The 24,231-nt window shown below is 53.7% G+C and overlaps 1 protein-coding gene across 1 annotated transcript; it reads right to left on the bottom strand.

Moving 5' to 3' along the window:
* Window positions 1-773: 773 nt before the first annotated feature.
* On the bottom strand, window positions 774-24,231 carry MMP25 (matrix metallopeptidase 25). Its single transcript, XM_055562722.1, has 14 exons — window positions 24,179-24,231; window positions 16,203-16,299; window positions 13,556-13,630; window positions 11,230-11,406; window positions 10,951-11,103; window positions 10,380-10,512; window positions 8,611-8,746; window positions 8,211-8,503; window positions 3,456-3,632; window positions 3,290-3,371; window positions 3,042-3,124; window positions 2,526-2,678; window positions 2,183-2,440; window positions 774-2,016 (listed from the first exon to the last, which is right to left on the bottom strand). The coding sequence occupies exons 1-14, from the start codon at window positions 24,229-24,231 to the stop codon at window positions 1,748-1,750; spliced, it is 2,139 nt and encodes a 712-aa protein (XP_055418697.1). The 3' UTR covers window positions 774-1,747.

Raw genomic sequence — 24,231 nt, 5'->3', positions numbered from 1 at the left:
ATTGTTGCAGCAAAAGGAGCCTCAGATGTCACATGGGACATCCCTCTCTGGGCACCTCCAACCAACTTTTGGTTGCCCCCCAGCTCATGCTCAGCCACCCTGTCCCCCGTCAATGCTGGATTCCAGCCTCTTCTGTAAAACAGTGATTCAGGTCTGTCACGTTTCTGCCATCAAACTTCACCTTGGGGCTCCATCTCTCCTGTTATTTTTATTGTCCTGTTTCAGGGCTGATAAGCTTTTTGAAGACAAGTTTCCTCCTCCTCATACTTAGAAAGGGTCCTGACAGAGGCCCAGATGGCTTCTGGTGCCTTTGAATTCCCAGGTCGCTGGCTGGTTGAAGACACGGGGCTGTCATCCTCCTTCTGGCCTGGTCGTGACCATGCTGGGCTCCATGCTCCTGGGTCAGCTCTTGCAGCACTGTGGGCCCACTGAGGCTGGTGGCACATTAAGAAATGGTGGGTATGTGACTCCACCCATGGGGGTGAACCTCTCTCACCCAGGCCGTGAGTGGGCTCTGTAAACACAGGAAGAGGTTGGCCCCTGGGTGGAGAACAGGAGGGGACGCACAAGTCAGAAGACAGAGCCGAGACGGCAGCTGCTGGCCCTGGTCCCTTGCAGATCGGGGCCACCCCCCAGCCCACCCCTACATCAACCACCCAGTTTGTTCAAATGCAGATTCCTGGCCCCAGACCCAGAGTGAGGATTCACAGTGAAGCCATGGAATCTGCATATTTCAAGTTCCCTAGGTCATTCTCTCTTTTTCTTGGACCACATCGATCGGCTTGAAGGATTTTAGTTCTGGGACTAGAAATTTAACTCAGGTCATGACAGTGAGAGCACCAGATTCTAACCACTGGACCACCAGGGAACTCCCTTCCTCGGTCATCCTGTGTGGAATGTTCCAGAAGCAGAGTTGCAGAGGCACTCATTTAGATTCTGAATTCAGTGGGGAAGGGGGTCATTGAGGTGGCCCAGGTTCCACCCATCCGTCACCAGGAGCACTGTGGAGGCAGTGACCCCAGACTGAGAGGGGATAGCCCACTGTCTTCCCACCAACATCAAGCTGATGGGAGCCAACGGGTTCTGGAGCGGGCGGCAGAGGCTCAGGTGTGGAGGTGGGAGAGGTGTTTTAGGAGCAGGAGGGTGTCCTACTGAATGTGGGCGGTTTTGGTACCAGCGTGCTGACCAGAAACAAGGATGGGCCACAGGGGCTGTCTCAGGAGCATCACCCACGTGTGAACCACGGATGTCACCCCGGACTTGGGACACATGCTCAGGAGTGGTCGCAGAGCTGGGTTTGGGACCGCACCAATGTGCTTCGATTGGGACATCGTGGAGGGAGGACAGGATGAGAAACGTTAGAGCAGAGGCTGGAGAGCCGGCTCAGCAAGGGGGAGTGGGGCTGTCCTGTAAAGAGCCAAGCACTTGGGACAGCTGCTGTTGGCAGGCGGGGCAGGGCTGCAGGAATTCAGCCGCCTGAGCTCTGGGAAAGGCCAGGTGTTCCGGGAAACGGAGAGTCCTGCGGGGTCATGGCCAGGGGCAGGGGAGGAAGGAAGGCCCAGGAGGCCTCAGTCAGGACATTCAGTGCCAGGGCCGGCCCTGTGTCTCCACCCTCCTGGACTTAGCTCCACTGGCATCCCCAGCTGCATCCTGGCTGAGCCCCGCCCCTGGGACGGACTTCCCACAGCCACAACCCGAGGGGGCCACGTGGGCGATCCGCTCCCTTCCACGCAGCCGCAGGTTCCCTTCAGGGGGAGGCCAGGCCCCCCACCAGCAGGGACAGAAGAGGCAGGAGGGGCACCGAAGGCCGCCCTGCAGCCTGACTGATCCCGCATTGACAGTCGCAGTCTCCGGGCTTAAGTGTTGCTCTGGGGGGTCTGGGGGCCTGAGGGCCCACACTGGGGGCAGGGCAGTCCAGGAACTTGGGACCCATGGGTTGGGGGGAGTCTGGCTCGGCTTTGATGCTGCCCTTGGTAAAGCGCCAGTAGTGGACGCCCTTGAAGAAGTAGGTGTCACCTGCGGGGATGGAGGAGATGTTTGAGGGGCTGGTCCATGCCTGCACACCCTCCAAACCCCTCTCTCTGCACCGCTTCTCCCCCCACCCCGGGGTCTGTAGGCCCCACCACCCCCACGGCCCCTGGTCCCCCATCGCCCGGCCCCCCGGATGCGCAAGCTCTCCCACCCGTGTTGCTGACGGTGACATCGTCGGGGGCCGGCGGTGCGCCCTCCCAGAGGCTCAGGTCGCGCGGGTAGCCGGGGTCCGGGCGCGCCGCTGCCTCGTCGTACCGCCAGTACTGCTGCCCCCGGATCAGGTAGGTCTTCCCATTGAGCGGCCAGGAGAACACGGCGTCCACCTCCTCCCCGGGGGGCAGCCCCAGCTCGGTGAGCGGGCGCGCGGCGCCCTCTAGCAGCCGGTCCTGGAACGACCAGAACTGCGGGCCTGCGGGAGGGGCGGGGGCCGGGTGAGCCGCACTGCGCATGCCCCGCGCTAGCCACCCCCGCCCCCAAACCCGGACCGCACTGACCGCTAAATAGGAGGATCCGGCCGTCGGGGTGCCTGGCGTAGGCGGCCTGAATGACCTTCACCTGGGCTGGCAGCCCCTCCCAGAAGCGGTGGAGCCGGGCGGGCCGGGGTGACACCAGCTGTCCCGAGGGCTGGAGGCGCCAGAACCAGGGGCCTGGGTTGGGGGGCGATTGGGGGGATGAAGAAGGGGTGGGCGTATAGGCGTGATATGAGATGGCAGGAGGTCACCCCTTCTGTACACCTCCCTACTACCCCGCACCCACCTTGCCCGCCACGGTGTGGCTTGGACACAGTTGGGGGTTTCCCCTCCCACCGCTGGGGGCGGGGCGGGGGGGGGGGCGCAGGTCCATCAAAAATCAAGGCTGCAGTGGCTCTAGGGTGACCGGCTGGGCCAGGAGTTTCCCGTTTTTGGCACTGAAAGTCCGGCATCCCTGCGACCCTCAGGGCACGGGCGGCGGGTCACTCTAAGTGGATGTGAAGCCAGCTGTATGCGGTCGGGGAGATGGAAGTCACTTACCTTTGAAGAAGAAAGTTTCGCCTCGGATGTTGGCGATGGCGTCAAAATTGCCATCACATCGATCAGGGAGGGGTTGGGGGGGGCTGAGAAGGAAAAGAGAGGTGAGCGGAGAGGAGGGGCGGGGTCCCGCTCCTTTTATTTAACCTTTACCACATCCTACAAGGCAGGGACTCTCACCTGCCCATCTGGAGAGGAGGACCCTGAGGTTAGGGAGCGCATCCAAAGCCTCCTACCTGGAGAGGACTCACCTGTCCGGGGGCAGGGCAGGGGGCGGGGGAGGAGCCAGGGGCTTCCGTGTGGGCTTGTCATATGGGGTTTGGGGTGCTCTCCCTGTGGAGAGAGGGTTACAGGGCTGGGTCCCCTGACGCTACTGCAGAGGCCACCAGGGGGCGAGCACCCCGCCGCCCCTGGTACCATAGAGCTGCTGCAGGCCTTCGCGGTCGTCCTGAGACAGGCGGTACTCGGCGGGGTTGCCCACTGGGCCCTGGTAAAAGGGCCTCATGATGGAGTCGGGCGCTGAGGAATGGCCCAGGCCCAGGGCGTGGCCGAACTCATGAACAGCCACCGCAAACAGGTCCGTCCCCTCGCCATCTGGGGAGGAAGGGAGAATGTGCTGGAGCCGGGCTCCACCCCCACCCCTGGCACCCCCAGGAAGCCCCGGAGAAAGGGGCCTTCTGGTGGACACAGCCAGGAGACCCTCCGAGGTGGCCGTAGCCTCCTCTGCGTGGACCCCCTCCCTGAGTCATCTTTTCCCTCCTCTGTGGGTGCACTTGTTTGGTAGATAGTCTCCTGTAGCCTGGTTTGGTAGTGCTGCACATCGGGGGACGGGTTGAAAAGACCTCAGAGCAGACTAGGGAAAGAGCAGGAGGAAACGGCATGGACAGGGGAACGAGCAACTGTATAAGGATGGAGCCCCTGCCCCAGCAAGGCAACATACAGAAACATGTGGGGAGACCTCCCCGCTGGTCCCCACGCTCCCAATGCAGGGGGTCTAGGTCAGGGAACTAGATCCCATGGGCTGCAACTGAGAGCCTGCAGGCTGCAAGATCCCAAGGGCCGCAAGGAAGACCCAGCACAGCCAAATGCATAAATGAATATTCTTTAAAAAAAAAAAAAAGGAAACATTCTAGAGGAAGCAGGATCCTCTGGGTGTGTGGTTCTCTGGAGGGAGCCCCAGCTCTGGGGAAACTCCCTTCTGGCAGCTCCAGAGGCCCCGCCCCTCTGCATCATTCTCACTCTCACCCACAGGGAAGGTAGGTCAGACTCCATGGCCCCCCTCCTCCTCCTTCCATCCCCACCCGGCTAGTGCCCAGGACCCCCAGTCCTCTATTTCCGCTCCATCTCTCCCTCCCACAGCCTCCACCCCCCACCCCTGCAGCCTGCATCTCTCGGAACTCGAAGCTCTAGCAGGCACTCTCCAACCACAGCCCGCTGGCCCTGGTGCCCAACCTCTCTGACCACAGAAGGCTTTTCCCTGGGGACCCAGCCCAGGCGCCGGGACCAAGCTATCTCCACGCTCCCAGCTGCTGGTTGAATCCCAGCTCCTCATTGATTCCCGAGCCAGTGAGAGGCTAAGAAGGCACGGAGACAGCAAGAGACAAGCAGCGCCCCCCACCACCCCCAGGTTGATCTACCGTCATGGAAATGTCTAACTAGAGTGAGCAGTGGTGAAAGTGCAATTATTGGAAGTAACCTGGTGAACTGAAAAGCAAATTTCTCTCCACCCGTCCAGGCCACTAAGTGAGAATCTAAGGACAAGATGAATGAGTCATAAGCAGAGCAGCAAAGGCTTGTCCTCAGTTACTTCTACCTCCTATCCTCATTTTACAGGTGAGGAAACTGAGGCACAGAGAGGTCAAGTTAAATGACAGAGACAGAACCCTGGCTGGGCTGTCCTGCTTCTCAGCAGTGGTTTCAGATGTCTGTCAAACTCATAAGTACTGATGAATTCCCATGTTGACTGTGGCTTTTCTCAATATGCGCTGAGAGCTTTTTCTAAGAAACTGGACAGAGGACATTTGGTGTCTTAATCAGGTAGATCTTTTTTGTATTTTACCACGTGCCCCACCCAGTGTCCTTGCCTCTCCTCTGGCCACACCCCTTCCTTGCACCCTTGTCACGCTATTCAGCTAGGGAAATTACACAACCATGCAGATCCAGCCGCAGAGACTCCCGGTGCTCATCTCTGGGGGTCCTCTGCACCTCCCCTCACCCTCACCCACAGCCTCAGCAGGCAGCTCCTTTGCTCCCCCCATTCAGCCTCAAATCCAGACTCAAAGCCCCTCCAGGTGCTACCCAGTCCCAGCCCCAGCCCGCAACTCTTAGATGACAAATTTCCTGTTTCATCAAGACAGGCCGCTTGTGTCATCGGTAAGCTTCTGTGCATGGGGCACAGAGCTTCATCCCCCACCAGCTCATCTCCTGCCTCTTGCCCTGCCCTGGGAGAGATCCTTGCCTCACTCACCTCCTCCAGGACAAGGACAAAGCCCCACCCATCCGTTCATCTCTGCCTCCGTGTATGCATGCATCCATCTGTCCCTCCATCCATCCGTGTGTCCGTTCATCGGTTCATTGATCCATCCGTTAATCCTCGATCCATGCACTCATCCCCCACCTCTTTCTTTCTATTGACTCATCCACTGTCCCCAGTCTTCAAGACTCCCTCATCCTAGGGCACCCCCTGGACCTGTCTGCCCACCATCCACACCCTGCTCCCCCCCAGCAAGCTCTCTGGTCAGTGGTCTGAACTCAGCCTTCTGTTGCTCAGCTCCTCTCATGCCTCTGTGGTCTGGATTCTCCCTCCACCCACCAAGCCATTGGGCACTAAGGTCACTTTGTCCCCACATGGCGAGATCCAACCATAAGTAACTTACTGGATGACTTGAAGCCCTGCTCACTGCTGCCCACTTCCTCCTTCACTTGTCTTCCTAATCACCTTTCAACCTAGTTTTTCTCCATTTGCTTTCATCCTTCCCCAACCCCCCCCCCCCACCCTGCCCTCCCCTTAACTGTGAGACTTCCCCACCTCTGAACTTGGTCTTCACATTCTACCTTCTCCTGGAACCTGACCCCCCAGGTACCACCAACTCTCAAATGTGCTGGGAGACCCAGCTCATAGTGGCCGACAGTGAACAGTGTGCTGAGAGCTGTAGATGAATTACTGGTTTCATCTGCAAGCCCATGAGACCAGTACATACTATTATCCCCATTCCTCAGGTGAGGAAACTGAGCCCTCTGAGGCCAAGTAACTGGCACACGCAGCAGCAGGCAGGGGAACCCTGAATTGAGTCCAACCCCAAGTTCTTAAACGCTGTTACACAGCCTCCCTGCGGTGGATCTGTGTCTGCTATCCCCACCTCACCTAAGTCCTCCTGCAGAGCCTGAGGACCCATCCCCAGCAAATGGCTCTCCCTCCTGGCCCAGCCTCCCCCAGCAGTTCCAGGGATGGGGAGTGGGAGAGCTGGGCCCCCTGCCTCCAGGCAGAACCAACCCTGGGGTGCTATTTACGCTCCAGAGAGCTCCAGAGAGTTCCCTGCGGGGTCAGGCTCTTCTCCAGCTGAGACCACATCCTAGCTTAGCTTCTCCCCCCTCCCTCCCCTGACGTCTCTCCTGCTTCCCTTTCCCCTGGGAACATGCCCCCCAAAACTGCTTGCACAAGAATTTTCCTCTCACACGCCAGTCCTGGGAAACCTGACTTAAGTTGGAGGAATCCAAATTCTAGCACAAGATACTGGACCATCAACGCACCACCTGCACCGACTCGGCACTGCAGACACAGGCCCCGACCTGAACTCACCTGCCCTCCCCAGCCTGCTCCTCCTCCCCGCCCTCTTCTCACCTGCATTAATGGGACACCATCCTTCAGGGCCTTTGAGCCAGAAACCTGGCTGGTATCCGGCCATCCTCACTCCCTTTGCTGCCGAATCCAATCAGATCCCAATCTCTGTCCATCCTGATGGACTCCCCACTGAGCTGCCCACTGCCCTCCGGCCCCACTCCCATCGCCCCCACCATCTCTTGCCTGGACCCCCAGCTACCTCCCTGCCTCCCCGTCCCCATCTTGCCCCCCACGGAAGCCAGTGGTATCTCTGGAAAGCAGAACCTCCCACAGCTCCCACTGCCTTTGGAATCAGATTGTCCAGGCCCCGCCACATGCCCTCCCAGGCCCCTCTCATCATGTGAGACTGGCCCTCCATCCTCTGCGGTCCGCTCCCAACAGCACGTGTGTGTCTTCCAGCCCCGAATATCCCAGACCGCTCCTCACCCCTGTACCCCCACCTCTGACTCCCCTGGCCTCAGCGAGCTCACTGGCTTGTGCTTTATATGTCCCCTCCCACCCCCACCCTGGTACTCCAGGAGAGTGGGACCCTGGGCGCTAGTTGGCACGCACTGTCTACATATGTGAAACAAGCAAAGTCACCGCTTCCAGGAAGTCCTCATCCCTTCAGCCAGCCTTTGTGTGAGCACCCCCAGGCTTAAGTACTTCCTCTGTTGTGATTCCACGTAATTGTGACACCCTGTGTAGCAACCGCCAGTTACTCTTCTGACTCAGCTACTGGCAGACCTGTGTTCTTGCCCTTTTGAGTCCTTGGCCCCAACTTGGACTTCCCCTCTGTGATGGTCAATTTTCTGTGTCAACTTGGCCAGCCTAGGGTGCCCCAATGCCTGATCAAGTACCAGTCAAGATGTTGTTGTGGAGGTTATTTTATCGGCATGAATAACATCTATAAGCCACGGTAAGTAGAGCAGATTATCCTCCATAGTGTGGGCGGGGCCCGTCTAATCAGTTGAAGGCATTAAAAACCAAAACTGAGGTTTCCTGGAGAAGAAAGAATTCTGCCCAAAGATGGCAACATGGAAAGCCTGCCTGGGTTTCCAGCTGCCTTGCTCTGCAAATACTGGACTCAAAATTGCACCAAGTCTCCTGAATTTCCAATTTGCAGGCCTGCCCTACAGATTTTGGAGCTCACCAGCCTCTGCAATTCTGTGAGCCAGTTCCCTAAAGTAAATCACTTTCTCCACACACACGTGCACACACCCATCCTACTGGTTCTGTTTCTCTGGAGAAGCCCAACTGATACAGCGTCCATCAGTAAATGTAATGTAAACTTCATTCTTAAGGACAGGCAGATCTGGACAGGGGACCTCTCAGAAGAGGGGAGATGGTACCTTTTGACCCAAAAGTCCAGGTCTCCTCATCGTCGAAGTGCGTGTCCCCAGAGATAGGGTGCTCCCCCGGGAAGAAGGCGTGGGCCAGGGTGCCCCCCTGCCCGTCGAAGGGGTAGCTGTCCTGGTGATAGGCCCGGGCAAAGTCGATGAGGATGTCAGGCTCCGTGGGCCCCTGCGAACCCACCTCCTGGAACCTGAGGTCTGACTCGGCGCCCCAGGTGGTCAGGGCGTGGTGCATGAGGGTCCGCACAGTCTCCTGGCTCAGCCCAGAGCCCTGGGGGAAGGAGTTGACCCTGGAAAGAGGAGGGCCGAGTAAGGGGCTCTGAGGAGAGAGGGCAGACACAAGAAGCTGGGGCCCAGCGGGCAGCCCCAGGGTGGTCGAAAGGGCACCAGGACTGACCTCCACGTCAGTGTCCGCTTCTTCCACACGCTGCCGCTCAGAGCGTACCGGCGCCGCCGCCTCACCAGCCCCGCCGCCCCCAGTACATCGGGCAGCGAGCAGCGGGGTTTATGCATCGTGGCCACCGTCAGCGGGTCTGCGGGAGAGGTTGCGGCAGACGGGGAATCAGCAGCAGGCGTGAGCTAGCATTCTCCATGGGCAAACTGAGTTTCCAAGAGCTACAGACACTTGCTCACAAAGGCCCCACAGCTTGCACTGGGAGCCGGGCTATCTGATTCTGAATACCAGCTCGTACCAAACTATGGCACTGCCCTCTGGGTATGATCACCCTTCACACCTGGTCCTGGATGGACGCAAGAGTCTCAGGCCAGGATCTGGGTGGCCCGCTTCCCTGAGTCCTGGCAGCTGGACTCTAGAGAAAGAACTCTGGGGGTGCCAGAAGAACGCCTCTCTTAAAGGTTGGAAGCCCCTGGGAGGCTACTCACACCTCACAGGCTAGCTCCCGAGTCCCCATCACATCCAGGTCAAGTTCAAAGTCCCCGGGCCAGCCAGGTCTCTGGTCTCTGGTGGCAAGCCCCTCCCAGGTCAGGTCACCCGGAATCCCACTGCCTGGCTCAGCTCCATTCCCAGCAGTCCCCTCAGCTCCACATGAAGGTCCAACCTCATCTTGTCGTTTGAGGTGACAAGGAGCAACTGAGCACATCCTGGGGCCAGAAGGTTCTACCTCCCTCGCATCTGGAAGGGACCCCTCCGCTTCCCTCTTCCTCTCATTTAACCCAATGGAGGATCCTCTCAGCTCTGCCTCTGAAATACACATTCTGGATTCACTGCTTCTCATCACATCCTTGCCTGAACACTGGTCTCTGTGCTCCCCACTCTCCATTCTCCACCAGTAAGCAGTAAATAGTAAAGTAAATGTCACTCAGTCGTGTCCGACTCTTTGTGACCCCATGGACTGTAGCCTACCAGGTTCCTCTGTCCATGGGATTTTCCAGGCAAGAATACTGGAGTGGGTTGCCATTTCCTTCTCCAGGAGATTTTCCCAACCCAGGGATCGAACCCAGGTCTCCCGCGTTGTAGGCAGACGCTTTATCGTCTGAGCCACCAGGAAAGTCCAGTAAGCAAAGGAAACTCTAAACTGTAAATCAGGTCTCCTTGCCTCCCTGCTTCAAACCCTCTCAGTGATTCTTATCACTTTTGAAGTCAAACCAAAACACCCTTCCTGGCTCTTGTTTAGCTCTGCAGTCTGCCTTTCATCACAGGCATACAAGCCTGTGTCTGCCACAGGGCCTTTGCACCAGCCTGCGAGATCGCCTCCCACATTCCCCCTCTTTGTGTCCTAGGAATTCTTCATGTCACATGAGCTCCTCCCGGCTCAGGTGACCTATTTCAGAGGGGCCTGCCCTGTCCGGACCAGCCCCTGAGGATCATTAACAACACTCATCGCTGTTCTTGCTCTGAGCCTCTCTCCCTCTAGAACCTTAGCTCCATGTGAGCGGGGACCTCATCTACCTCGTTCACCACTATACCAGTGGAGCCTGGAATGACCTCACATGTCAGTTCATCGGGAAGAGATTCCTGATAAATATTTACTGAAACAGGAATGTCTTAGCACCTCCAGGATTGGGACCTGAGGTCAGCATGTTCAAAGACCCTGGTGATTCAGCTACATGCAGATGTTTAGACCCTGCAGTTGGTGGGGTGGGCAACAATGGTCAGGCTGGGTGCGGGGCCAAGACAGGGCTGGGGAGGGGGTGGAGGCCACGTACCCAGGATGCCTGTCTCCGGCAGGCCGGCAAACCTCTGCATGACCTTGATTGCATCCCGCAGTTTTGCAGGGCTCTGCAGCTGGGCCTGGGCAGGGTGAGGGGGCGGCAAGTAGCCATAGCGGGTCAGCCAGTCCTAGACCAGAGGTGGGAACAGGGGAAGCACAAAGGCTCGTGGAGGGACTCTCCCATCCAACCACCATCCTGGAAGCCTCACCACTCACCAGGCATGGCCAGCCCCGGGGAACCGTCTGCTCCCCACCTCAAGGTCCAGGCCCTCCAGCCCCGGCTTTGCTAGTGTTCATCTGTTCCCAAGAGTGCCCACTTCCCCACCCCAACCCTTTTTCAGATTTCCAAATTCTGGCCCTCAACCTCCTGACGAATCCAAGAATTCGGGTCCCCAGTCTCCACCCTCGGTCACGAATCCAAGGATTCGGGTCCCCAGTCTCCATCCTCGGTCACTCTTTGGACATTTGGAAAGCGTCCCCAGCCTTCTCTGAACCCAGAAGTCCAGGCCCCGGCTCCCCTCTCTCAGCTCTGTTGCAGATCGGAGCTGGCGGACCCCTGCACTCACCACGCCCAGGCTCACGTCCTGCGCCGAGGGCTCCCGGGCGCGCGCGGGCGGCTGCAGCAGCGGGAGCAGCAAGGCCAGGAGCCGGAGCATGGCGCTCTCCTCCCCGGCGGCCGGCTGGGCTCCCGGGGACCTGCCCCGCGCCGCCCTGGAGATCTGGGGAGGAGGTCGGGGGCCCGGAGAGGCTCAAGGGACCTGGCACCGCGTACGAGGAGTGGGTGAGGGGGTGAAAGGGTGGCGCGCGGGGATCCGGGACCTTGGGAGGTACGATGCGGGGGGTACTGGGGCGTCCAGCCGAGGGCCGGGAAGGTTGAGAGGGAGCGGGCTCCGGGTCTGCGGCACGGCCTCCGGGGGGTGCGCACAGGTCCGGTCCGCGCCGACGGCCTGTCGTCCGGACAGGAGAGCTAGCCCGGCGGGGCGGGGCGGGGGCGGAGCGGGGGCGGGCGGGGAAGGCTCAGTCTGCGGGGGCCAGCCTTACGTCGTCAGTGATGGCTAAAGACCCTACCGGATCCAAGGCCTCCCCGACTGCTTCAGAGAGCCCGGCCGCAAGTTTCTCTTCCCAGATCCCTGCTCTAATGGGACTCTCCGGAGGGCCGCTCGCTTCTGCTTTCTCAGATCCGCGCCGCCCGGCCCTGGGGAGGGGCGGCTCGGGGCCCTCCCCTCCCCCCACCGCCCTTCCCGGAGACCCCCGGGCGCGCGGCCGGCGCTTCGGCTGGGGGATTTCCGGGCGGCGGGCGGCTGGGCTACTTCCCCCTCCAAGGGGCCGCGGCACGCCCCCCGCCCATCCCTGCCAGCCCCGCACTCCTCCCACCCCGCCCCCCGCCGCCCGGGTGTGCGCGCCTGGGGCTGCCTATGGTCCCCGAATTAATTCCCCTAACCACGTGGGCTGCGAGGGTCTCTGCTTCCCACGCCGAGGTTCTAGCGTCTCTAGATCCCAGACCCGAGGACTACCTTGGGGCAAGTACTAGGCTTTTAAAATCCTCGCTAGGCTTCCCAGGTGGCTCAGTGGTAAAGAATACGCCTGCCAATGTAGGAGACTCAGGTTTGATCCCTGGGTCGGGAGGATCCCCCGGAGAAGGAAATGGCAACCCACTCCACTGTTCTTGCCTGGGAAATGCCTTGGACAGAGGAGCGTGGCGGGCTACAGTCCACAGGGTCCCAAAGACTCGGATACCACTTAGAGACTAAACAACATCCTCGCAGGAGCTGGAGCGCCTGTGGCAGGTCGGTCGGAGCGCAGCGCGGAAGAGGGGGCGAATGGGAAGAGACCGGGGAGGCAGAGCCGCCGCTCACGCCCGCGGGGAGCCGGGTGCTGGGAGGCCGAGCAGCTGGAAAAAGATGAGGAGGAAGCGGGGGTGGACTTCCTGTCGGGGGGCGGGGGGCGGTCTGCAGAACTGGGCCGCGATGGGACCCCTGTGTGCCTTTTAAACAAAATAAACAGTGAGCAGGATTAGCAAGGTAGAAATGCAAACTAAAACATCGAGATCCTGTGCTGAGCCGCTGGGGCTGTAAGAACAAACCACCACAAACCAGGTGGCCCGAACAACAGCAGTTTATTTCCTTACTTCTGGAGGCAAGGTTGTTTTTCCCAAGGCTTCTCACCTTGCAGGTGGCTCCGTGGTCCTTCCTCTGCCCAGGCAGCCCTGGTGTCTTGGTGTCCATATCCCTGCTTCTCATAGACACCAGTCACACTGGACGAGGGCCCACCCCAACTGCCTCATTTTACCTTAATGGCCTCTTTAAAGTCCTGTCTCCAAATGCAGTCACATGTTGAGGGGCTGGGGGTTAGGACTTCAACCTATGTATTTAGGGACGCAGCTCAGTCCATATTGGATCCCTGTGTGCAATGAAAACATCCCCTCCTCCTCCTCCTGGGTCTCCTTTGCTCTCTTGCGCACGGCCACACTCACAACACTTCTGACACCAGATGTGTGGGGTTTCTTCCCACATCAGGCAGTTCTGTGTGACACCAGCCAGGGTGTCCTTCAGTTCTGACCATAGCTAGAGTTATCTAAGATCCCACAGGTTAAGAGTTCAGGCCCACAAGACTGCTCCCACTTCAGATGCAGGCAGGAGGTCTGCAGGTCACCCCAGGTCAGCCAAGTTGGCTACAAGTCAGAGGTTCCCATGCCTTCCCCCTCCTTGGATTCAGTTATTTGTTAGACCAGCTCACAGAACTCAGGGAAACACTGGGATTTTCCTGGTGGTCCAATGGCGAAGACTGTGCTCCCAGTGCAAGGGGCCCAGGGTTCTATCCCTGGTCAGGGAACTAGATCCTGAATGCCACAACTAAAGAGCCCACGGGCGGCAACCAGTGCACCTAAATAAGCCCCCCAAAAAACAATATGTAACTTGAAAGACACTGGCGTGTCACAGAATTCCACGCAGTCAGCAATCACCCCCATCCGTAGCCAGGATGAGGTTGCAGGCTTCCATCTGATCTTGTCAGGTTCCAAAAGCAAGAGTAGTCTTGGCACAAGTGGCTTCACCCTTCCGGGCATCTGGTTGTAATTGAGCTAAGAGACAATATCATCTCTTGCTCTGAGCCTCTTTCAAGGCGTTAATGTAATACTGGCTTTCCCTTATGACATAATTAATTTATCTTTACTCTTAGCTCCTGTTCCGCCTTCTCTATACTGATCCTGTTCCGCTTTCTCTGCATTGATTCCCCAAAGGCTTCCACCTTTGGAAGGGACATTAGGTTGGGCTACTGTCCTGGTCCAGACTGCAGGCAGCAATGCTAGTCCAGTCGGTGTCTCCCTCCTCGGCCCACAGAGGCTGTGGTCACACAGGTGCAGAACTGGTGAGCTTTTTTTTTTTTTAAGAAAAGCAAAGTGTTGACTTACACCTTGGTCCGTATACAAGATGATGCTGTGAAAGTGCTGCACTCTATATGCCAGCACATTTGGAAAACTCAGCAGTGGCCACAGGACTGGAAAAGGTCAGTTTTCATTCCAATCCCAATGAAAGGCAATGCCAAAGAATGCTCAAACTACCGCACAATTGCACTCATCCCACACACTAGTAAAGTAATGCTCAAAATTCTCCAAGCCAGGCTTCAGCAATATGTGAACCGTGAACTTCCTGATGTTCAAGCTGGTTTTAGAAAAGGCAGAGGAACCAGAGATCAAATTGCCAACATCTGCTGGATCATGGAAAAAGCAAGAGAATTCCAGAAAAACATCTATTCCTGCTTTATTGACTAGGCCAAAGCCTTTGACTGTGTGGATCACAACAAACTGGAAAATTCTGAAAGAGACGGGAATACCAGACCACCTGATCTGCCTTTTGAGAAATCTATATGCAGGTCAGGAAGCAACAGTTAGAACTGGACATAGAACAACAGACTGGTTCCAAATAGGAAAAGGAGTTCGTCAAGGCTGTATATTGTCACCCTGCTTATTTAACTTCTATGCAGAGTACATCATGAGAAATGCTGGACTGGAAGAAACACAAGCTGGAATCAAGATTGCTGGGAGAAATATCAATAACCTCAGATATGCAGGTGACACCACCCTTATGGCAGAAAGTGAAGAGGAACTCAAAAGCCTCTTGATGAAAGTGAAAGTGGAGAGTGAAAAAGTTGGCTTAAAGCTCAACATTCAGAAAACGAAGATCATGGCATCTGGTCCCATCACTTCATGGGAAATAGATGGGGAAACAGTGGAAACAGTGGCTGACTTTATTTTTGGGGGCTCCAAAATCACTGCAGATGGTGACTGCAGCCATGAAGTTAAAAGACCCTTACTCCTTGGAAGGAAAGTTATGTCCAACCTAGATAGCATATTCAAAAGCAGAGACATTACTTTGCCAACAAAGGTTCGTCTAGTCAAGGCTATGGTTTCTCCAGTGGTCATGTCTGGATGTGAGAGTTGGACTGTGAAGAAGGCTGAGCACCGCAGAATTGATGCTTTTGAACTGTGGTGTTGGAGAAGGCTCTTGAGAGTCCCTTGGACTGCAAGGAGATCCAACCAGTCCATTCTGAAGGAGATCAGCCCTGGGATTTCTTTGGAAGGAATGATGCTAAAGCTGAAACTCCAGTACTTTGGCCACCTCGTGCGAAGAGTTGACTCATTGGAAAAGCCTCTGATACTGGGAGGGATTGGGGGCAGGAGGAGAAGGGGACGACAGAGGATGAGATGGCTGGATGGCATCACCGACTCGATGGACTTGAGTCTGGGTGAACTCCGGGAGTTGGTGATGGACAGGGAGGCCTGGCGTGCTGTGATTCATGGGGTCGAAAAAAGTCGGACACGACTGAGCGACTGAACTGTATCCAAGAGTTCCCGGGGGAACCTGCCTCTGAGAGCCTGCTCCTTTTTGTCTCAGAAACAGGTGGGAGGTGGAGGGCTCAGGATACAGCCTTGGCGCTGGTGAGCTGTCTTTAAACAGCACCACTGTAGCTCCATTCGCCGTCGACACCAACTTTGTCGGGGGTGAAGGCGTATGTTGCCCCAGCAGGCACTTAGGAATTCTGACATAAGGTTTGAAGTAGTGTTTCTCTTATTTGGGAATCATCGCTGTCTTGGGCACTTGTATTTGCAGCCCTGATCATAGGAGCAGGTGTGTGCTACATCACTTCTGACTCTTTGCAACCCTATGGACTATGTAGCCCACCAGGCTCTGTCCATGGGATTCTCCAGGCAAGAATACTGGAGTGGGTTGTCGTGCCCTCCTCCAGGGGATCTTCCTGACCCATGGATCAAACCCACATCTCTTATGTCTCTTGAATTGGCAGGTGGGTTCTTTACCACTAGCGCCACTTGGGAAGCCAGATGGGAAGAAAAAAAGTGGTGTGATGGGAAACAACAACCAAAAAAATGAGTTGGTATATGGGTATCTTCCTGCCTTGGCAAAAATGCATTTCTCTCTGCTTTGTCTTCCCCAGATCCACCAGAAAAACAGAGACATCCCCCAGTGGGGACACTCCTTTGGCCACACTTATGTCTGTGTTACAAGTGGAGGTGTGTAACCCAGCTCTTTATTGGTCTCATTTTAAACAACTAGTGTTTCAACTGCTTGCTCCAATTCCCTACCAAACGGGTACTCTGGACATCACGGGCAACCAAGTGGGGTCCTTGGTCTCAAGAAATGATGACCGGCCATGCAAATTGGCACAGTATCTTCTGTTGCAGATCTCTTATGTCATTCTGAGCATTTGTATCTACCACTGGGTAAGCAAAGCCCACTCCAGAGTCGGGGTCGATTCCAGGCAGGACACATGTGCACCCCCAGGACATCAGCATTAGCCTCACCTGCCAGTTACGATCCAGGCCTGCCCCCCAGAGAACGTGCCACCCCAGGAGGGGGTACAAGAGGACCATGTCTAGATTCAGCCCCATCTCAATATTGCTGCAGGGGCCCCATGCCCACTTATTTCATGGGTCCAGGTCATGGCCACCTTAAGTGAACACACCGAATCTCTGCTTATTAAGCTGGAAGAGGGTTCCAACAATGGGCACTGAAATGTCACATCCTACTTACAAGTGCCCTCAAATTTCCAAAGTGATTTCCACAGGGCTGTGCCCCAGAGGGGCATCCTTTTATTTATTTATTTTTAATTTTTTGCTTTTGGCCTGGCCTCTCAGCTTCCAGGATCTTAGTGCCCCAACCAGGGATCAAACCCAGGCCCCTGCAGTGGAAGCACAGGTTAGGAGTCCTCACCACTGGCCCACCAGGGAAGTCCCCAGGCATCCCTTTAAGAAGCTAGTTTTCCATCACCCTCCTGCCTGACCGTGAGTCTGTAGAAACCAAAACATAGGAAATTTCACCACTGCCAAGTCTCCCATCACAGCTCGGAAAACAGCTTGCACTTCAGCCCACCAGGCTGACCTGTTTTCACCTTCTTTGATCAGAGTGGTGATCTTCCAAAGACGAGGTTGTCTGTTCACCTGGGAATTACTGCCCACAGACCGAGCAGCTCTTTGAAGGTCAGTTAAGAGCTGTTAATGGGGCATTCGCTGTCCAGAGGTGGAATTCAGAACTGCTCACATAGATGCAGATTCAGTCCTCAGAGAAGAGGCTCCCCGCTCCTGACGGTCTCCCCAGGCAGCGCCATCCTGGGAAAACCACTTCCATCTTATGGTGGGACTTTTCTGGGCACTGCCGTCTCCTTTGGAGCATTTTTCTGACATCTGCCTAGACGTTATGGATATTTCAGCTTTCAAGATCGTTGTATGTCCTTCAGTCATAGGGTAGCTTCAGTTAACATCTGAAAACTAGGTACTGTAATCCCTTACCTAGGAACCTTCAAGTTGCAAACTTTCAAAGATGCAAGCGCACATTGGCATATCCAGTCACATAAGGCGCAAGTGACATTGCAGCTTGCTGTCCGTCTCCTATTGCTGACAACCTTTCAGCTCTCCCATCTCCCACCTCCTCTCCCCGCTCCAGTCAGTAACTCTTCTTCCTGTTCACTTGATGCCAGCCCCTGTATGCCAGCTGTTGCACTGTATTACTGTACTTTTCAGGGTACGGTGTGGTAAGATTAAAAATGTTTCTTTTATTTTTTGTTTTTTAATATACTATTTGAGTGAAAAGTATTATAAGACCATTACAGTTCAGGACTGCATAGCTGATTGTGTTAGCTGGGTACCTAGGCTAGCTTTTTTGGACTCCAAACACACTCTTGGAATGGAACTTGTTCATATGTAGGGGACTTACTGTAGTAAATAACCCTGGAAACTCTCTAGTTCAAAGTCCCAGTAGTCATCGCTGGGCATGCTCACAGGCTTTTGCCTTAAGCCACAGTCTACACTCCACATAGGGCTACTGCACAGAGATTTTGTCTGAGCCAGCACCCCACCTTCTATTCCACACTGTGTGGACTCGGGCAGTCTTGCTGGTTTCTGTTTAACCTTGCTTGAAATTCAGATTTGCACACCTTCCATTTCACAGTACTATTTAGGGAAACAGTGCCCAGTCAGATACAGTGTCAATCCAATAATTCAGTTAAGTTCAGTTCAGTTCAGTTCAGTTGCTCAGTCATGTCCCACTCTTTGCAACCCCATGGACTGCAGCACACCAGGCTTCCCTATCCATCACCAGCTCCTGGAACTTGCTCAAACTCAAGCCCATCGAGTCAGTGATGCCATCCAACCATTTCATCCTCTGTTGTCCCCTTCTCTTCTTGCCTTCAATCTTTCCCAGCATCAGGGTCTTGTCCAGTGAGTCAGTTCTTCACATCAGGTGGCCAAAATATTGGAGCTTCAGCCTCAGTCCTTACAATGAATATTCAGGACTGATTTCCTTTAGGATTGACTAGTTTGATCTCCTTGCAGTCCAAGGGACTCTCAAGAGTCTTCTCCACCATTACAGTTCAAAAGCATCAATTCTTCAGCATCAGCTTTCTTTATGGTCCAACTCTCACATCCATACATGACTACTGGAAAAACCATAGCTCTGACTAGACAGACCTTTGTTGGCAAAGTAATGTCTCTGCTTTTTAATATGCCATCTAGGTTGGTCATAGCTTTTCTTCCAAGGAGCAAGCATCTTTTAATTTCATGGAAATTAAAATTTCATCGAAATCTTTTCATTTCGATCCCATAATTGCACTCAGGTAAAAGAGGCACTTCACAGAAAGTCTGATTGAATATTCCAATTAGTAGAATTCCAACTAGTAGAACTTTTACTTTAATTCCACAGACCCTGTGATTTCATCTATAGGTTTGGAGTTTATGATACCAGGTAGGGGAAATGTGCCCAGTAGGACATAATATTCATTCCCATGAAACATTAGGTAGAGGAGACACAACTGCTCACATAAAGGCTTTTTAAACTTCCCGCCTTCCATAAGCTCATGAACTCTTGCCATTCTGTGCTCTGTTCTCTCAATCTAATTGCAGCCAAGTCAGGGCTTCATACACAGAGTTTTGGTACCACAGTGAGTGAGACTCCTGTGTCCAGGAGTGCTGGGAACTTCCCTTCTCCCCCCACCCCACCCCGACAGTTTCCCACTCTTGTGCAAAAGGCTTTGGATCAGAGAAGATTCTGGAAGATGGTAATGCAAGAAGCACCAGAAACCTGTCTCCCCACCTGGACAGCAACTGCAGGGCAGAGTCTCTCTGATGGAACTGTTCTGGAACCCTGAAGGCTTCCAACTTCAAGGGGAAGCTTCCGATTGTAAATGGGCATCCTGTCAGCTCTCAGTCTGGTAGCAGCCGCCCATCCCCCACCTGGAGGGCTTGCAGAAAGGACCGTGAGCAGAAACAAGCCAGTCCTCCAGGGGTGGGGGATCTGGGCTCTGACGGCTTATCACCGAGGTGCAGACAGAGGGGGCGGAAGTCATTCTTGCAGCCCCTGCCCACTGCTGCAGCCTCCAACCCCCCACTCCCAAGTGAGGGTTTAAAGGGCCGAACCCCTTTTTCACCACCTTTTTTCGATTTTCCCCTTTCAGGAGTCAGACACTAAAGAAGAGGACATTAAAAAAAAAAAAAAAGAAACACTACATTCGTGGGGAAAATTAGAAAGTGACTGAGTGTGCCCAAGGCTCAGAAAAGACCTAAGAACATATAGAATTCACACTTCAGTCAGAGACAGCCTATAACATTAAAGAAATAAAAATAAAAAAGCTCCCAAACAACAACAAAAATCAACAAACCCTGGGGAAGGGAGAGAATCTGATTTTCAGAGTTACCACATTATTAGATTTAAATGTCCGGTGTTCAACAAAAATCACAGGGCAAACAAAGAGACAGGAAACATGGCCAGTTCAAAGGAAAAACATTGACAGAAAACTGTCCCTGGAAGACTTGTGTGCGTGCATGCTAAGTCGTGTCTGACTCTTTGCAACCCCTTGGGCTGTAGCCCGCCAGGCTCCTCTGTCCATGGGATTCTCCGGGCAAGAACACTGGAGTGGGTTGCCATGCCCTCCTCCATGGAATCTTCCTGACCCAGGGATTGAATCTGCGTTTCTTTCTCTCTTGCATTGACAGGTGGGTTCTTTACCACTAGCGTCACCTGGGAAGCCCTGAGAAACACTTAATGGCAAACAAATTCTATTCAGTTCCACGAATATCTGGTACTTAGAGTTGTCAAATTCACAGAGACAGGAAGTACAGTGGTGACTGCCGGGGGCCAAGAGTCGGGAGAAGGGGTAGTCTGTGTTTAATGGGGACAGAGTTTCAGTTTTATAAGCTGAAAGGAGTTGTGGGAATGAGGGTGCTCATTTCTGCACAGCAATATGACTGTATTTAATACCGCTGACCTCTACACTTAAAAATGGTCAAGATGATAAATTTCATATACGTGTATTATACCACAATAAGAAAAAAAGGTTAATTTTTGGAAAACCATAGGATTCCTTTTGTGTTTAGCAAGTGCAAACCCATCTACTGGGATAGAAAGCGGTTGGTTGGTTGCGGGGAGGCAGAAGGGAGGAATTGAAACTGAGCAGAACACTGTGGTACCCTCCCCATCCCAAACACAAAGGTCCTTCCATGCCCCTGCCTCTCGTTTATAGAAAAGCTGAAGTCACCCAAGTTTGATCCCTGGTCAGAGAACTAGATCCCACGTACCACAACTAGAAGACCCGGCACAGCCAAAGGAGAAAAGGAAAGCTGAAGCCTCCCGAGCCTCCCTGAGTCACAAAAGAGCAGGCTCGAGCAGTTAGTGATCCGGACAATAGAATCACAGCACCTTTCAGTGTTGGATATACATTCCTGAGTTGTTTTACAGATACTGTAACTGCTCCCGGGGGAAAAGGCTAACTGAATGATGGCCAGACAGCAGCCATGATATAAGCTGCGCCATCTTGAGCAATACTGAATTTACAGTGAGCATCATTCCAAGAACTGGCCCCAAGAGAATGGGATTAACGCTATTGCTCATAATAGTCTGTATCTTTGTGGGCGTCAAAATAACCGTAGCTTGTTCTGACCACATGTGTGAGCGGGCAACTGAAATTGTCAGCAGAGATGCTCCAGACCCATGTCGACATATTCCACTTTAAGAATAGGCACCCTATGTCAGCAGGAGAAAGTTGTAGGAGACAGACCTTTGCCCATGATGCCGTGGAAATGGAGTGATGTCCAAGAGTGGGGATTTGTAAGCAACTTTTTGCAGGAAAAGAGGTTTTTGTTTTTTTGTTTTTTTTGCAGGAAAGAGCTCTCTGCAGGAGGTCCCTTTTGGCTTGTCACTTTAGCAAAGCCATATTGTAACTAACCTCCGGCCCAAGCCCACTTTTCAAATCTTTTGCTCACACAATACTTTGCCTAACCTGTTTCTTTCCTTAGATCAAAGAAATAGAGATGAAGAAAAAGGAATTAACAGATGGCCAGATTTCTTCCTTAGCTTCCCCTTCAGTAATCTCCCAAAGAAATTGTGTGAACAAGGTAACATCTAAAGAAAGGTTACAAGGCTGCCTGCAAAGGGAGATGGCGATCAATGATTAGCTGAGATTACTTTCCGTTTTTCTCTTTCGAAACTTTCATGGCCAAGCAGAACTTCAGAGAGAGTTCTGGGACACAAGTCTGCCTTCTCCCCAGGTTGCTAGCTTGCCATTTTTTTTTTTTTTCTGGCCACATGCAGGGTTCTCAACCAAGGATCAAACCTGTGCCTCCTGCACTGGAAGCCTGGATCTTAATTACTGGGTCACCAGGGAAGTCCCTCTCTCCGCTTGTTTTCCTTTGTTTCATTCTATCGATATTCACTTTATTTACCCTATTTTTAATAACCCTTTAAAAATTGTTCACCTGCTGAGATCTGTCTCTTGATTCTCTACTCTGCCTTTCCTGATTTTCTTGTTAATTAGCCTGATTTTTTTTTAGTAAGACCCAGAAGGGGGAGCTGGGACCACAAATTCATAAGGCTTCCTGAACTGTCCTTTGGTTTTGGCAGCAGTCAGGTTATCTGAGGTACTCATGCAGAAGGGCCACCCCAACCACAGCATGTACTGTGACCCTGGTGAGGGGCAGCCTCAGTGGGTGAACGTCCAGGTCACTTTATATTTAATGTCTGCGGATTTGGCCGCACCAGATCTTAGTGGCGGCGCAGGGGACCTTTTAGTTGGAACATGTGGGATCTAGTTCCCCAACCAGAGATCAAACCTGGGCCCCCTGCATTGGGAATGTGGAGTCTTAGCCACTAGACCACCAGGGAAGTCCCTCCAGGTCATCCCAAAGTCCCTCCGGGGTGGCTGGCATATCAGCCGCTTCATCTGGAGCATTCCTTTTGGTGTTTATGAGGGGAGATGGAGAATTTCTAATTTCTCCTTCTCAGGGAAATTAGACCTTATGGGGGCTTTTAGTTTACCAGGCTGGCTGTTCCCTCGGAAATAACCTCTTGAAGGGCTGGATCCCGTAAAACCATTTGTGATGGCTTCATGTTGAGCTGTGTGTCCCGACTCAGACATGCCCTCAACACTCTGCAGATTCAGAACCAGGGAACAGCCCCTAAGCTAGCGACTCTCACCATCCCTTTCAGTAAAGGGTCTTCAAGAAGGTGAGGATAAGGATACACAAAATGAGAAGTCCCCTCCAGGCTGTCCCCTGCTCTCAGTAGCTCCTTGGGTTTGCCCTTCCCTACACCCTGACTCCCTTCCTGGTGACTCGAGGTCTCAGAGGTACTTACAGTTGTCCCAACGTGACTCTTCCCTTCGTGGCTGGCGCTAGACTAGTGGTCAAACCTCAGATTCACCAAAATCTGCCCAGTACCAAGATTCCAGCCAGCACTCCCTTTTACTTTCCTTCTAGCTATTACAGATAACAACAATAGCCAGCAGAATATTAATAGTTTGCCTTTTTCTTATTAGTTTTCATTTCTTTCTGCCTCCCTTAAACCAACTCCCTGGGAGTTGGATCCGTTCCTAAATTCTGTTGCCAGCTGTTACTTTCAGTACTTGAGTACAGTGGGCTTCCCTGGTGGCTCAGTGGTAGAGAACCCGCCTCCCAATGCAGGAGACACGGGTTCGATCCCTGTGTCAGGAAGATCTCCTGGAGGAGGGCATGGCAACCCAGTCCAGTATTCCTGCCTGGGAAATCCCATGGACAAAGGAGCCTGGCAGGCTTCAGTCCATGGGGTTGCAAAGAATCAGACACGACTGAGCAACTAAACAACAAAAACAACAATCTGAGTACAGCACAGCTGCTTCTCCAGACTGTGGGTGACCACATGGCCACCAGGAGCCAGAATCTCTGCAACCCCTGCCCTTTCATCCTTTCTCTTCCCAACCCACCTGTTTCCATGAGTTCCAGTAAAACCCACTTCACTGACACCAACTTAACCAAAGTCTCATCTCTCCTAGCCTCATTATTAACAAGAGGTTTAGGAGCTTTGCACCAGAAACTGAGAGCAGAGACTGATAAATAAGTTTTCTATTATTTCATATCATGTCCGTCATCAGATTGGCAAAAATTAAAAAGCCTTGTATTCGCTAGGTTCGGGCCAGATAAAACTCACACTCTGCTTATAGGAATATGTTTCATGGTTGCTCTGTAATGGGATCAAACCTTCCACACAAAATTTGGTTCAGGGGACTTCTGCAGGGGGTTCAGTGGATAAGACGCCATGCTCCCAATACAGGGGGCCTGGGTTCAACCCCTGGCCTGGGAACTAGATCCTACATACTGCAACTAAGAGTTTACAAGCCGAAACTGAAGATCCTGCATGCTGCAACTAAGACCCAAATAAATAAGCAAAAATACATTTAAAAATAAATGTGGTTCAGATGTGAAGATTGATGAGGCCACACAGAGCAAGAGAACAGGATGAGATTGGTGACTCACATAGTGAGGCTTCCTGGGGTAAGCCGGGCAGGTGCTCCAGCAGGTCTGAAATGGCTTGAGAGGGCGAGGAGGGGCCTCCGCTGTGGTCACGGGGAGAGGCTGGGCTGAGGGCCCCTCCACTCTGGCCAGAGCGCTCCTGGATTCAATTTCTCTCCTCTGCATGGAAGCGGGCATCAGGGCCTTCTTATTAGTTTGTCCAGATGTGGGACAAGGAGGAAGAGGAAGCCTGTTTTAGGCCATCAACAAACATCAGAAATGGTGTTAGACTTTTTATTACAGAGTGTAAATTAATACCTACCGTTTGGAAACCAGTTGGGCCATATTTACTAAAGCCGAAGGAGCCTAAAAAATGACCGCAAATTCTACTCCCGCGGAGAGGCAGAATCTACTCCTTTTCCCTTGAACCTGGGCTGACTCAGTGCCTTGTCTGACCAGAAGCTTGCTGTAGAAGTGACGGTTCTGGGAACTTCAGGACTTCCCTGGTGGTCCCGTGGTTAAGAATCCACCTGCCGATGTAGGAGAGCCAGATTAGCTCCCCGGTCCCAGGAAGACTCGACAT

The sequence above is a fragment of the Bubalus kerabau genome, chromosome 23, assembly GCF_029407905.1.
Source record: "Bubalus kerabau isolate K-KA32 ecotype Philippines breed swamp buffalo chromosome 23, PCC_UOA_SB_1v2, whole genome shotgun sequence".
NCBI lineage: Eukaryota > Metazoa > Chordata > Mammalia > Artiodactyla > Bovidae > Bubalus > Bubalus kerabau.
The sequence above is the reverse complement of the archived record's forward strand: the minus strand, read 5'-3'. Positions and strand labels throughout refer to the sequence as shown.

What these genes read in the sequence shown, in the direction of transcription:
- MMP25 (XM_055562722.1), bottom strand. Translation starts at nt 24,231, where the DNA reads ATGTCGAGTCTTCCTGGGACCGGGGAGCTAATCTGGCTCTCCTACATC. An exon ending in TGGCTCTCCTACATCGGCAG is followed by an intron (nt 16,300 to 24,178) that starts GTGGATTCTTAA and finishes GGGCCCCTGCAG; the next exon opens with CAATATTGAGATGGGGCTGA. An exon ending in CCGGATCCTCCTATTTAGCG is followed by an intron (nt 2,441 to 2,525) that starts GTCAGTGCGGTC and finishes CCCCTCCCGCAG; the next exon opens with GCCCGCAGTTCTGGTCGTTC.